Consider the following 16,123-nt stretch of genomic DNA (forward strand, 5'->3'; position numbering starts at 1 on the left):
CTGCCAGCGATTCTACATACAATACAAAAGTGCTACGATTTTGACGTAGTATTACGTCTTGGCAAGTAGCGACACGCAATTTTTGACGTATAAATACGCCGTGGCAGTGAACGTGTTAATATTTCATATGAAAGAAACAAAAAACATGCAGTGCAACCTACTACTACAAGAAATACTTTGCCTTATCAACGACCAAATAACCTACAATTCAAATACTAAATAGAAATGTTATAGTTGATATGTAAAAAGTCAAGAAAAATATGCATTATGCCTGCATTATGCCTGCAATTCAAATACTAAAATGGTGCTATCCTAAATGCACAAGTCAGATTTAATAATTTAACAAATTTATAAAAAAAGAGACAGCAGGTACCAATCCTCTGGTCATGTTGATATCTTTACCCCAACCCCATCATTCATAGACACAGTATCATGAATGCTGATAATACTATCGATTGACAGTAAGTAAATTTATGTGAACCAAAAGATTATTTCTTAATAGGTGTTACTGCCGAAAATAAGAAAAAATATGAAGGTATTATTCAAGTAGCCTCTATACCGTAATAAAATATATACATTCTTTAGGAATGCATTTTGTGCAATTCTGTTTCAGGAACAAGCATTTTAATCTAAAATTAATAAGTACAAAATTTAGGATTCTGATCATGAATGCGATTACAAAAATTAATTTATGACTTACATTATTTTGTTGGTCCACTGCTGCTGCCATGTCTACCAATGTTTGGCAGACATTGACATGACCACGTAATGCACCCCAATGCAATGCTGTATCGCCATTCTATTTAACATTTAAAAAATAAATATGTTAGAAATATGCACATTTTTGTTAATAAAAAAAACAAAACAACAAGAATCTTTTTACAATAATATATCACAGTTGAATAAAAGTATATCTCAAATTAGTAAGTGTACTTGCCCAAGGGCAAGTTTCAATTATAGTTTAAAACACAGTACAATTGCAATCAAGTAAAGTTTGATACCTCATTAATACCCCATGCTCTCCCTAATTGTGGCCATTTTATTCACCATATGTATGGATGCATGCAATAACAAAAAACAGACAAACATACAAAAAGTGGTGAATTTCCATCCCCATTGACCACAATATTGGATCAAAGATGTTGGATAATGTTGAAGCTACATATAACATTCCTAGTACAATTGAGTTATATTTGATACCCTGTATGTATAGATGCATGCAATGGGAAAAATGTATAATTATAAACAAACTCTCTATTAGGCCTATAGGCCTAATAAAGATGTTATGATTATATGGTATTAAAGTCCCTTTGAACATGATGCATTTGACAACAATTCAGATAAAATTAAAAAGGAGTACTAGAAGAGCAAATGTTAAAATTAGTTGTATCAAGTTAGAAAATGAAATTGAAAAAGTTTCCAAACAATTATATAGAGGGTACAAACCATCAGATAGGAGGCCTGACATTTAGAAAAAAATCTGGGTATCAGCATCTTTTTCATTTGCAATGCAATTATTGTTTTAAGAAATCTTTAGTATTATTTCAAATATTTAAATGTTAACATAATGAAGAATCAAGTTCAATAACTTTGTCACCTTGACTAAAAGCAGGTCACATATACTACCATACTTTTAATTTCCAGCCCTATGTGAGTATGATCATACTGATGCAGCCATACTACTGTACCCACTGCACCACAAAATATAAACAGTGTGTATATTTGAATGATTTCCAGCCCTATAAGTGATTATGACCATACTGCTGTAGTATAGGAACCCCTACCACTGTACCTACTACACCACATAAAATATAAACAGTGATTATGATCATACTGCTGTAGTATAGGACTACCACTGTATCTACTACACCACATAAAATATAAATAGTGATTATGACCTACTGCTGTAGCTATAGGCCTACCCCTGTACGTACTACACCACACAAAATATAAACAGTGTGTATGATCATACTGTTGTTACGCATACTCTAATAATCTTAAGATAATGAAGCCTAATGTATAGCTACAAATGAATATCAATATATTATCTACAATTGTAACTCAAAGTATTGATATGGATTGGCATGGTAAGGTCCTGGTCAAATTAATTTACACAATTATTATTTAAAGATTATTTTAAGGCACTGTAATCAATAACTATTTAAAAGAGTACCCATGGGACTACAGAGGTGATTACTGAGTAATAATTGCATGTAATAAGTTTGTTTTTCCCAATATTTAGTCTGTCCATTTGTCTGTAGTCTATCCAATTTTTTTGTAAATTAAATCAAGCAAATTGACCAATCACAATGTGATGGATTATCTGAACTGTTGCTTGTTATTGGTCAACTCACTTGCGTAGCGCCTACATTGTGTTGACAACCAAAGCTTTAGTAAACCAAGTTTTATTTCTGGTTGACTTACTACTGTATGTTTGATAGGCTTTATAACAGTTTCATGTATCATCATCTACTTCAAAGCAAAGAACTGATAACACAAGAATCTCCTGTTCTTCAATTTGCATTTAAAACACAGTATGGGTGGCTCACAATGGCGCCACCCATTAGCTTCTATCCCACAATGCCTTTCGAAATTGTTACGCACTTCGGACGAACAGGAGATTCTTGTGTTATAAGTTCTTTGATCAAATGTACAATAGTATAGAAATATACCAATTTATTTGTATTTTAGTTATTCTGGTTTTTTTTAGGCTTCATCATTCAAATGTATTTATTCTGAATTAATTTGAATGTTAATGTAAGAGGCTGAATGTAATGACAAAGAGAGTATTATTGTTTTACAGTAGAATACTATAAGTATAAAATTGTTAGTCATAAATGAATATATATGATGGAAAGAAAGACATTTTAAAAATCCTAAATTTTTGGTAAAGGGTGGATGAGTAGAATGTATGACTGACCGATTCTAAGAGGTCTCTGTTGACTATTAATTTACAATAGAAATGAAAATACTGACAATGATTAGTACTACTATTTAGTATTAGTAGGTATCCCAATGAAAGCGCACAGAGGGGTATCACTTTTGAAATATTAACAAAATTTGAATAAGTAGTATGACTTTGATGGTAAATAAATCGTATTCACTCTTAATTAATACTTACAAAATTCATATTGTTTGAAAGTACTTGTTTTAATCTATGTATAAGTGTGTTTACAATTAAAATTAATGAAGTAGTTGCCGAGAAAATGTGATTTTAAAACGGTTCTAAAATCCCGTCGAGCCGATTTCCGCGCGTTGATCGCACGATTACCATTGAAGCTAGCGGATTAATTTTTGTTGTATGTTATCAGGCTTTAAATGAGCTTTAATTTCATATGAAAATCGTCTTTTATAAATAAATTTTTAGTAACGAAAAGTCAATTTTTGTGACAAAAATCCAATTTTGAATCACCGTTTATGGAAAAATATTATGGATTTTGGTATTAAATTATAGTAGGTATCCCAATGAAAAAATTTAAATTAATCCGTTCGAATTACTAATTCGTTCAAACGAATTAGTAATCCGTTCAAACCATTTGCAACATATACAACAAGTGCCATTTAAAGTATATGTTGTAATTTGTTTGAACGGATTACTAATCCGTTCAAACGAATTACTAATTTGTTTAAACAGATTAATAATCTGTTAAAACGAATTTATGGATCCGTTCAAACGGATTAGTAATTTGTTTAAACGGATTAGTAATTCGTTCAAACAGATTAATAATCCGTTTTAATTATTAATTAATTATTATTAATTTAATTATTATTAATTTTAATTATTAATTTGTTTAAACAAAACGAATTACAACATATACTTTAAATGGCACTTGTTGTATATGTTGCAATTCATTTGAACGGATTACTAATTCGTTTGAACAGATTATTAATCCGTTCAAACGAATTGCTTGTGAAACTGGGTGAGTGGGGAACACAGGCTTTAAGTCATAGTGGTTAGGTTCGCTGTTGTGTCCCATGCCAGCTCACTCAGTTGGTTCTATTGTTTTTTTTTTTTGTATGTCGTGTTTTTCATGTATTTTATATTTGGCAATAAAAAGAATAAGAATAAGAATTACTAATTCGTTAGAACGGATTACGTTCGAAAAACATATACTTAAAATGGCATTAATGGGCTTTCGTAACTTTCAAATAATCAATAATCAGTATTTTGTTTCACATGCTTAGAATTATTTACAGGGGCGATAGCAGGACTATCTTAAGGGGATTGCCCAAATGTCCAGGACCTTAGCCAGGATCTGAAAAGGGAGCGGGATTTAAAGCAAATTTTGTTAAATGACACCTCTAGATGGCCGGAAATGCTCTCGCACATGAAATTCATAATAAATGGCACCTCTAGTTTTTTTAACTTCTAATTTTATAGGCCGATTGTGTTTCGTTTAAATTATTATTCAGTAGAAACAATTTAACTACAACTAGAATAGAAGTAGGTAACTTCGAAACTGGCTTATACGTTTGTTGATATCAAAGGTTTCTTAATTAAATGATTGATTGCTGCTACTGTATATCAATTCAGATGGAAAATCCACAGACATACAATACTGGCAATAAAACTATTCCATTGGATGGCACACTTTTTCAACAGCCATGTTGGAAAAGGGTGGATTTAGGGGGTAATTTGCTAATAATGTAGTGAATACCCTCAAAAAACGAATTGCATGTTGGAAAAGGGTTAAGACTGAGGGCTGGATTTAGGTGTAAATTGCTAATAATGTAGCATATCTTTAAAAAACTTTTAAGTGAAGAAGAATTTTCATTGATATTTCTGTTTACATAATAAGGTTTACAATATAAATTATTAATAGAGAGATCATATATATCTGCTCAGTCAGTCAGGGAAGAGGACAAAAGGCTTCCTACTTTCTAGGAGTTTTATGTGGAGTTATCAGCTGGAGTCTTTGATTAATCACCTTTATTTTTAAACATAGTACTGTTCAGTGTCCTAGGGTATGTTCAGACTCACGGTGGCGTTATGTAAGCAGTGTACATATTTTTGTATATGAACTAAGCTGCAGGTTAGCGTTAGGAAGCTGTTACGCCTCGCCAGTGGCGTTAATAACCCTAGCAAGAGAGGATTACCTTGTGTTGGATAACAAACCTGACGCTGTGAGTCTAACCTTAGGTATTACTATTAATACCAACCTTTAGTCATCCCAATGAGCCATTAATGTAAGATAGGCCCTGTTTCTGCTACAATATGTACGGCATAAACATACCGTAATAATATATTAGAATTATAATTCGGTGACTCGTTTCTTTTGAAAACTACTTTGTGGGATTGTATGGATTGAGGAATAGATAGCTATGGTTCGATCCCTCAAAATCCCCTATGGGACCGGAAAACCCTGTGTCTACCCAACTTGCAGTCATTGTCCATGGTCAGTTTGCTGTTTTGTACTGCTTACTGTTCACTTGTTTTGACGATAACCAAACTCCACATCTCCTGTTATTACCCTGAAACCTCGGTTCTATCACATTTAAATAGAGCAAATATCTTAACATTTTCAGTCCACTGTGACATTTTAGTAATTGTTCTAAGTAGGGTATGTTTAACAAACCTTGTGTTATGGGTGAACAATATAGATGGTATATTCATAAGGCAGCAGAAAGGTGCAAGAAATATATGATAAAATATCAGAGATAACGATATCGATAATGATCAAGATAAATATGCGGTATATTTATACCATGGAGCTATAAAATCTAATTTTATAGCTCCATGTTTATACAGTATATTTTTTATGAGACCCATTTCTGCTGCCACAAAAAATACCATATAAAATAATATACAGTGTGTATATTCTTGGCAGCAGAAACAGGGCCATAGTATATAATATTTAAAAACTTCCATGTGATAGTTTAATGCAATGCTGATTTTGACATAAGTCTGTAACAAATAAATTCTCTAGCATTAGTGGTTTTACATTTTGCCATGAGCAACAAATATGAAAATTGGTGAGTACCGCCCATGTTTTGCTATGATTTTAAAGTTATTTGTCATTTATTTATCCATTATTATTATTATTTTTCCATTCTTTGTGAGGGACATATCGGGACCACAATTAATTGGATTGACCATTGTTTCTAGCAGTGTGATTGTATTAAAATTTCTTGATTTGATGTAATGCAGCTGACATTATTATCCCTGTCTAACTACATAATTTGCTTAAATTCAAATTATATAGTAGTATAATGATTGCAATAATAATAATGCAGGATATAATTGCAATGAATTAACTGAAAATACTGGTAAGTTAAAGAAAGCTATTGCATGTATTGTGCTCCTTCTCTTATAGAATTGTTAAATGGAAATTATTATAAACTGAAGTATGATCATAACTGTAATATACCATATACACTTAAAAATACAATTTAAAATCAATTATGAATGATTTAGCCTAAGAATATATTGGTTTTTTGTTTTTAAGAGAATAGCAAATCTCAATTTAACTTAAAAATTTGGCACATTATCAATATTATTAAATTACAGTATTTGATTAATAAAATTTAAATAAGTGTGAGTAGTATTATTGATTAATCAATAACTTTATTGTTCCGCATGTAATTTTGAAATAACATAGTACTTTAAATATTATAATTTACATTGCAGAAAGTAAGTATATCAAAGTGTAAACAAACTATATTTATGATTTTACCGGCGTTTGTAAATAAGAAAGTTTGTAATTAGGAATTACAGTGCGTAGGTGGAAAGGTTAACTGTATTATAATTATTATTTTTGACAATTATGTTTAGCTTGATCATTTGACATTGCTGCAAAAGGGCATTTTTGAATTAAAAAAGAGAAGAAAGAACACTGAGAGATACACAAGCTGTAGTATATATAAATCATAGAGTAATATCATATGAAAGATAAAATAAATAAAAACAAAATGTAATAATTAGTTTCACATTTCCTTTATAATCAAATTTTGGAGATGGATGACTATTTAATCTATTAGCTACATTGTATATTTTAATGGTAATAAAAAAAATAAAAATGAAGCATTTATTACGCACTCTATTAAAGGTATGTAAACACAACTGAACTGTAAGACCATCTTTCACATATTTCTCAAATAAAATATTAAAAATTCAAATCCTGGACATGAAACGTAACAAAACAAATTTGGCCTATTCAGTTTTCTTTAAAACCTTAACCATGGTGATATAAACAAGGGTTTGCAATGACAGTACCTTTGTTTTACTGTCAAATTCATCAGAAAGGAATTCAAACAATGTTTTATCTCAGAAAGATGAAGAAAACTAAGTTTTAGATTTAGCAGACAAGTTTTATTTAGCACTCAAATTTAAAATGGATCATGACAAATTGTTATAGTAGGACATGTTTTATAGTCTAGAAAATTTGAGGAACATTATTTCTTTTAAAAACTTGCTGATAGTAATACACCGTTATCCTCTCGCGACAAACAAATCATCATGTCAATCTTGTCTTTAGTTTTAATAAAGTTACTAAGTATGAGACTGATTAGAGCCCTCAAATTTAATGATTTTCACATAATTAATAGCTAAAATTAGAATATTATTTACTTATTTCCCAATATTGGATCATTTTATTGACAAAGTTGGGTAAATTTTGAAAAACCTGACTTTAAAATAAATTAAAAGGCCTGCAGCCAGTTACCATTTGCGGTCATTGAAGAAATGCATAATTGTTTTCATTAATTCATTTTAAATACTGCATTAAATATTTCTTATTGTTTTTTTTTTTTAAACAGTGATCATCAACTGAATTTTCTGAAAAATTTACATACAATTATATTCAATCAACTTTCTTTCTTTTTAAATAGCTAGCTGTTGTTGAAAATTGAAGAATATAATAACATTGCATAAAATAAGATAAGAAAATATTTTCAAATAATGGCATGCTTAGAATGTTTCACAATTACATATAAATGAAAGATAATATATAAATGAAGTCAAAGAATAAAACAAATAACATATGTATGCCAGCACAACAGATGAGAAGTGAGAAAGGATTCTTCCAATGTACTTTACCCACATCTAGGATATTAAAAAGGTACAATAAAGAAGACTACCTTTTAGATAGTTCATTATGTTCAAATATAATTATATGCTTGCAAATTATTCTCTGCATTTCTTTAAATTTAAAACAATCTAGCTATCCATTTTTTCATTTGAAACAGGTAAATATAATATGAATTAGACATGGATGCCTTTATATTTAACACAGACCGGGTAGTGGGATATTATACTACAAGCGATGGGGTACAGTAGGACGATAGAGCAAAGACCAAAGCTTTCAAGGCACATTCCGTAGAACGATAATGCTCTTTTGAGCAAATGTAATTTAAACAGGTTTTATCGACAGTAATTATATGCTGTAATTTGTTGAAATGTGCCACAATTATATTTGGCAAACCTGTCATTAAAAAATATAAACTAATGTATTGTATTTGTTGTATGTATTAATGTAAATCATTAAAATAATGTAAGGTTTAAGATGAGTGAAGATTTTGTATCTATAATTACAACATTAAATCAGACAAAATCTTTATTACTCCAATTTATAGATTTTATGAAAAAATTAATCTAGACTTTTTAAATTGGAAAAAAAAGTTTAAATATTTTGTTAAAATTATACAATTACTTGAGACACTTAAATATAAGTGTGCATGACTTACCTCGTCTGCAATATTCAAGTCTGATCCTGCATTGATCAGGCACATACATGTGCTGCTATGACCATATAGGGCAGCATAAGACAAAGGTGTTCTTTTATACTAAAAATATTAAGCACATAGAGGTTATTATATTTCACATAATATAGATAATTATCATTATCAAAAATCAAACTCAAAGGTAACATTTATTTCTATTTTAAATTCCTAATAATAAAGTACAACAATTTGTACAGGTAATGATTATTGTGTTTGCATACCAGATGGTTATTTGCATACCAGATGGTATGCCAAGTCAAACAATTCAGAATTAAAACAAATTAGATTAACAATGGATATAAACCAGCTCTAAGTCTGTCTTGTGTTACAGAAGTTGTGTTAACGTACTATAATAAATATTACTGAGACTATAAGCAAGGGGCAATGAAATAACATGGAAACCTGTCAAATCAACCTGCTTCACCACCACTTTGATTACTTGTAAGCAAAGGATTCATTGGAGATGATGACCCAATTGTATTGTGCATGCTTAGAAGGAACCAGTGGCCTGAATAGTCTGAATAAATGATCTGTAGAAGCAGAGTCTAGGCCGTAATTGTTTTGTACTGTATGTATCCTATGAGGTGTGGGGTTAATCAAAGGGTTATAAACACAATCATCCATCCACATGATAAACAATATTGTAATTATTTATAATCTATGCATTTAATTTATTTCGTCTTTTATAAATAATAAAAATCACACAATCAGGTACAGAGCACTTTAGGGGGTAGACGGGATCGTCAAAAAATGAAACAAAACACTATCAAGTGACTATCTGACCCCCTAAAGTGTAAAAATTAAATAAACTTAAATACAGAAAAACAGTTTAAAATAACATTTCACATTTCATTGAGTTCAGACAGGTATTTGAGGCAAGTTTTTCTTAAGTGAATATATAAATGAAGAAAGGGAAAAAACTAGACTATCTTTAACATTTAGAGGCAAGTTATGAACAGACGTGGAAATGAATTAAAAATATTATAATGAGCAGAATTCGTTCTTGAAATACTATGGACAAATACTACAGAATTAAGGTGTCGCAAATTTTGAGTAATGTAATTAATCTTTCGTGGCCAATTCATTTCTAACTGCCGAGAATGTTGGCCAAATTAGGGCGAGTAAACCTTGATATACATAGTGAAAGCCTCTATGATAGGGTCTACTTTACCAGAACAGAAGATCAATGTAAATATTGCAGTATAGTCATTTTGATAACAGCATAAAGAATTGTAGTACAAAACAGTCCCATATAAATGATAATATGTGACTATGAAAACAGTTAAGTGGAGAAACAATTAATGTAAAGTACATTTACATTTGTTTTGATGATAATGTGTCATCATTGTGTAACTTTCATTTTCAAGTGCATGTAAAAATGTAAAATGAAATGTGTGAGCTCTCACTGTAAGTATGAGTTTAGGGATTTTGTACATTCCTACTAATAAATGATATTCAAATTGTTGCAACTTCATTTTAATTATTGTTTTTTAAAAATTTCTGATCTACTGATTTTTCAAGAAAATACAACAATCCTTAAACAAATTTCTGCCAAGAGCACCACCTTGGCATCATAGTTTTTGTTCACTATAATGCTTTTTTTAATTGTCGTACAAAAAGGTCATGTGTTTATTTATTGCAATTCAAAAGATTTCTATGCATAGCTTTTATCTGAAATTGCTTTAAATAAAATTATAATAGTTCATCATAACAAAATACTATAATAATAATTATTGCTTTAATGTAAGTGGAAATGGTGATGAATTGGTGGTTCTCAATTTTGTATGCATAAAATATGAACTGAAAAGATAAATGTACTACAGAAACCCAGAATGTGGGTATTGAAGGTAAAAAAAAATGTTTTCTCTGTCTGTTTGAGTGCTCTATTCATTAAATTATAATTCCCATCTTTTTATATTTTTGGTATTGGTATTCCTATTTTTCATGGCTCTATACATAAACATTTTAAAATAAAGGCAAGTCCCTCTTTTCTCCATACTTGCTAATGATGATTTCTTTTGAATCTAATGTAACAGTAATGCAATTCATATTGTCAACTTGTCATGCTCATCAGATTCTTGAAAATATGAAATAGATTGAAAATTCAAATTCTCAAATTAAAAAATTTAAATTTTAAACTTTAATATGCTGTATCAGCAGTAATGCTATTAATATTATAGACAGAAACTAAGAAGGTTTATATTTACTAATACTAGTGAATTTCAAAACTGAATGTGTCATATGAACAATACACAGCAGCCTATCCCTCTTTTGGAATGATAGTGCAGGCATTCAAGCTTCTCTCTTCATAATATTTAAGTGTCTTACTATTGTTATCAAAGTATTTTAGGGATAACAACTAATTAGCATCCTGTTTCCACTGTAAAGTATATGTACAAGTAAAGCATCAGTGATTTAAAGATCTGAGTGCAGAATAATTTGAATTCTAACAATCATCAATGTTTACATGCAGTCAGTAGACAGTTAAATATGCCATAAAGCAGACAATTTAAAATCAACAAATGTGATGTTGTTTTAGATCTCTATTTTAATTTTTCATTGATCTCTTTTAGATGAAATAAATTGACCATGTTTATGTTGGTATTACAAAAATCAGAAAATATTCATGAAAAAACTGTAGTATGGCTACAAAGCAGGGAGTTTGCTAACATTGTGACGTGGTACAATCTAGTATCAATTAGAATATAACAGTTGAAAAATGACTTATACACTAAAAAGTTGTTCAAACTCCACCCTATTTTGTTTAGCGTTATTATTACAAATTGGGCAAAGATTAATTAAAACCATAATTTTCAATAAATCTCTGAATACAATTTTAAACTTGATTCTTTGATTCATTAAGAAGATTAAATATTCTCTATTTTCATTTTATAGTATTTGATTAAAAGCACAAGTCATATCTATGCTAGTTTTGCTACAGATTCTACATAGCCTATAAAGATGTTGATATATGATGGCACCAAATAATATGGAGGTTTCGCAACCTTACGAATTCGATAACAAAAACGGATAGGTCATACATTTGTTAAACTTTTGAGCTGATATTCGTAAAGCGTATTTGTGTTGACGAATATCACCAGTCATAGTTTTTTTTATCTATTTTGCACACTTTGCATTGAATCAAAAATGATTCATGATTATAATATAATTATAGATAATTTATTGAAAGTAATTTAGTAAAAATGCCACATCAATTTTGATAAATAGCAGTTTTTAAAGTCCTCTCTCCCTACACTATAGGCAACCATTGCAACATGTACCTTTGCTTCATTCAAGTTTACAGCAGTCATATTTTGGACGGCACCCTCAATATTTCGTTGCCATGCAAAACAGATTTGTACTTGCTTACTTTGCACAACTACGTCCACTTTTATGCTTCTTTGCCAGGAGCCTGTATTTGCATGCTATAAAATGTTAAGGACAGAATTGTTCTAAAAGAGTTACTCAATGCAGGGTGGGGTCTTTAATGTTTTGTAGAGATACATCATTTAGGTCCCTCACCATATTTCAGAAAAGTAGTAATTCAAAAAAATGTTGAATCCTGGAAGTGAACCCACAACTGAGACAGTTATGAAAACGAGTTGCACAAGTATTGCTATAGTTAAGTCACTGATGACAACATTTCTACATAGTATTTTTGATTAAAAAGTTTAAACTGTGAAATATGATTTTCACAATTTGACTACTTAATGATATAAAATCATAATTACAAAAAAGTCTTCAGAACTATTAATATTCTTCTTTGAGATGCTGTAGGGGTAGTTTCATCTATGATATCCAAACAAAATACCAGTCTAGAAATGGGTTTTAATACCTTTCAAATAATATTTGGCCGCACACACAATTTAAAGACCAGGTGCGGGCAAAAAATTTCTATTGATCATACATTCCAATAATTATTGATCTATAGTTTTCCCTATGTTTCATAATTTTTGGAATTTCATTTGTGTTACATGAGCTTGTTGAAAATAAGCATTTTCTTATTAGTCCAGTAAAGATAAGTCAAAAATAGGGTGAACCTAGAACAAATTGCAACAGAATTTGTTTTTGTTTTTTCTGGTAAATATGGTTCAAATGAATATCATATCCAAAGTTTACCAAAATCGGACATCGGGAAGTGGGTTAATTAGCATAAATTCAAAATCGCCGCCATTTGCTATTTTGAAGCTCCATATCTCCTTAACGGTTGGATTTAGACCACCTGAGTGCATTACGAGTAGATATAAATGTGATATTAAACATTCTAATTAGCATATTAAAATTCCCATATGACGTACCTATGACGTCATATGACGTCAAAATCGTAACTCCAGTCCTTACCGCCCCAATCGATATAGAAGTCCCAGCCCTTATAATCGCTCTTACCAGTTTCAAAGAAATAGACGCAGTCCTAGTCCTTATCGTCGTGATCAGCATTTCCAAAATTCTAGTCCCTATCACCAAAATCGTAATAGGAGACCCTCTAGCCCTTACCCTAATCGTCGACCATTCAGTCCAGGTCGTGATAGACATGTATCTTTTGCTGACCAGAAGGAAAACAAGCCCGAGCTGGGAAGATGGAGCAATTCCCAAGTCATGAAAAGTCCCTTCCTCATAATGTTTCACAGACGCTCCATGTTCAATTAAATTCCAATTCTGAAATCCCAATATCTATTGATACACATCCTACTATAGCCCTTATCGACACAGGTGCTCAAATATCTATTATCAATTATACGTTTTATGATAACTATCTTAAATCCAGCCATACCTTTAACTCTGATTAAGGGATAGGTTTGATCAGTCAACGGCTCACCATTGAACATAGTAGGCACCCTAGACATCACATTTTTTATTAATGATTCTCCTTATTTACACACATTTCTAGTAACTAAGGCAGTAGTTAAGTCTGTTATACTAGGACTTGATTTTTTGGATAAATACTCCGCAAATATTGATTTGAGTACCAAATTATTTTCTATTTCATTTCCTACCCACAATTGTATAGTCATGCCCACTAATCAGGAATTAGTATGCCCCAATGTTTTCATAGATGAAGCCATTCATTCCCATGTTAATAGTTCTGTTAACGATAAGGATGCTTCTGAATTTACAGCTATTTGTATGAATATATCAGATGACACTCGTAGTGATAAGAAATTTAGTATCACCCTGCCTAATGCTTTATCTCAACAGCAATCTGACAATGTTAATGATTTAATTGAAAAATTTGACTCTATTATCAGTAAAGACAAATCTGATTATGGTCGCACAGATATTATTCAGCATTTTATTGATACCCAACATCCTAACCCAATTCGCCAAAGGGCATATCGAACATCCCCAAAAATGAGAGATGAAATTAAATACCAAAATTAAAGAATTATTACATAAAGGTGTTATTGAACCCAGTAATAGTCCTTTGAGTTCCCCTGTAGTCATGGTTAAAAAGAAAGACAAATCATACCGTTTCTGTGTTGATTATAGGAAGTTGAACCAAAATACTGTCCGTGATTCTCATCCATTACCTCGTATTGAGGATATGTTAGATGCCCTAGCTGGAAATAAATACTTTACTACTGTACCCTTGATTTATCATCCGGTTATTGGCAAGTTGCTATGGACCCAGCTAGCAAACACAAAACTGCCTTTACAACAGGCGATGCCTTATACTATTTTAATGTTATGCCAATGGGTTTAACTAATGCACCATCCACATTCCAAAGATTAATGCAAAATGTACTTAAAGGTCTTCTATGGAAAACAGTTATGGTATATTTGGACGATTTAATTATTTTTGGTAAAACCTTTGAGGAGAAATTTTCAAATATTAATGAAGTGTTCTCTCGCCCGACAAATGCAAATTCTTTCAGGAAAAGGTCACATACTTAGGACATGTTATTTCCCAAAATGGTATCGAACCTGACCCATTCAATTTGGAGAAGTTAGAGATTGGCCTGTTCCCAGAAATGTTAAACAAGTTCGTGGATTCATTGGCCTTTGTTCGTATTATCGACGTTTTATTAAAGACTTTGCTAATAATATTATTAGTCCTGTACAGCAATTAACGAAGAAAAATGTCCCTTTCCGGTGGACCGCCGATTGCACCACTGCATTTAATGCACTTAAACAAGACTTACTAAACCCCCCAATTGTTGCATATCCAGATTTTTCAAAACCTTTTATTCTTTTAACTGATGCCTCAGATTTTGCTATTGGATCTGTTTTAACACAATTGCAAGATGGTTTAGAACGAGTTGTCGCTTATGCCAGCCACACTTTAACACAATCTGAGAGACGCTGGGCGACATACGACCGAGAATTATACGCAATTATGTGGAGTGTCCGTCATTTCCGCCATTATCTACGAGATGTCCCCTTTACGATTATAACCGATCACAAGCCTTTACTTAACTTTAAATCTCTTAATTTAGATACAGACCTTACAGGTCGTCGCTGTAGATGGGCTCTTGAGCTTGATACGTTTGATTGGACATTAGAACACAAATTAGGAAAAAAACATCAGAATGCAGATGCTTTGTCCCGACTTTCTGAAACTCAGGAAGATACTTCTTATTTAGGTGCTCTATTATTTGATTTCACATTAGCAAATCATAACATTCAACATGCTCAGGAAAGTGATCCAACTATTAGCAAGATAAAGCAGTATGTTGAGTTAGGCACAGTTCCATCTGACTTAGCCGGTACTTCCCCTTCAATTAACAAATTGCTAAAGGAGTTCCCAAATCTCCGTATTTTGAATGGTGTTTTAGTCAGAGAATGATTTTATGTATGAAGGTAATAATGATACAGTACACTATAGAAATGATATTCGTATGGAATCTCTATATGCTAATCAACTAGCTCAGCGCCTTAAAACAGCGCAGGGGATAGCACAAACCAACACGCAATAGCAGAAGTACAGACGTAAGACACACTATGACATTTCTGCACGTTTTACCCCTTATGAAATTGGAGATCAAGTTTGATTAAATGATCCAGCTAATTCCCGAGTTAAACTAGCACCAAAATGGATTGGCCCTTATCAAATTGTAAAGGTTGACGATAGTGGTAAAACATATAAATTGCACAATCAAAAGACAAACCTACCCTATGCTAGACGAGTACACTATAATAGATTAAAACCTTACATCAAACCTACAATCACTTCAAGATATGGCCGAATTATTAAAACCCCAGCAAAGTATGAAAATTAGTTTTAATTTGTTTTTTGTATATACTGTACTTATTTTTTCTGCATAAGTAGTGTAGTTCAGTTTTTTTTCCCCTAGATATTACCACTATGCATGTTGTGTTTTATATAGATAGATTCTTATTACACTATTTCTGACAGTTACTGTATATTGGATTAGCTGCTGTTTCACATTATTTAGTGATTATTTCA

The 16,123-nt window shown here is 31.2% G+C and overlaps 1 protein-coding gene across 1 annotated transcript in view; it reads right to left on the minus strand.

Annotated features, from left to right (window-relative positions):
• Positions 1 to 276: 276 nt before the first annotated feature.
• The window catches only part of LOC144858820 (uncharacterized), a 240,976-nt gene continuing 225,129 nt past the window's right edge, over positions 277 to 16,123 (minus strand). The window contains exons 4-5 of the mRNA XM_078714938.1: positions 701 to 799; positions 277 to 312 (exon numbers count right to left, since the gene is read on the minus strand). Coding sequence (XP_078571064.1) covers positions 277 to 312; positions 701 to 799 — 135 coding nt within the window. The remainder of the gene's footprint in view (positions 313 to 700; positions 800 to 16,123) is intronic.

Source organism: Antedon bifida, chromosome 2 (genome assembly GCF_963402885.1).
Source record: "Antedon bifida chromosome 2, ecAntBifi1.1, whole genome shotgun sequence".
In the NCBI taxonomy this organism is placed as follows: Eukaryota; Metazoa; Echinodermata; class Crinoidea; order Comatulida; family Antedonidae; genus Antedon; species Antedon bifida.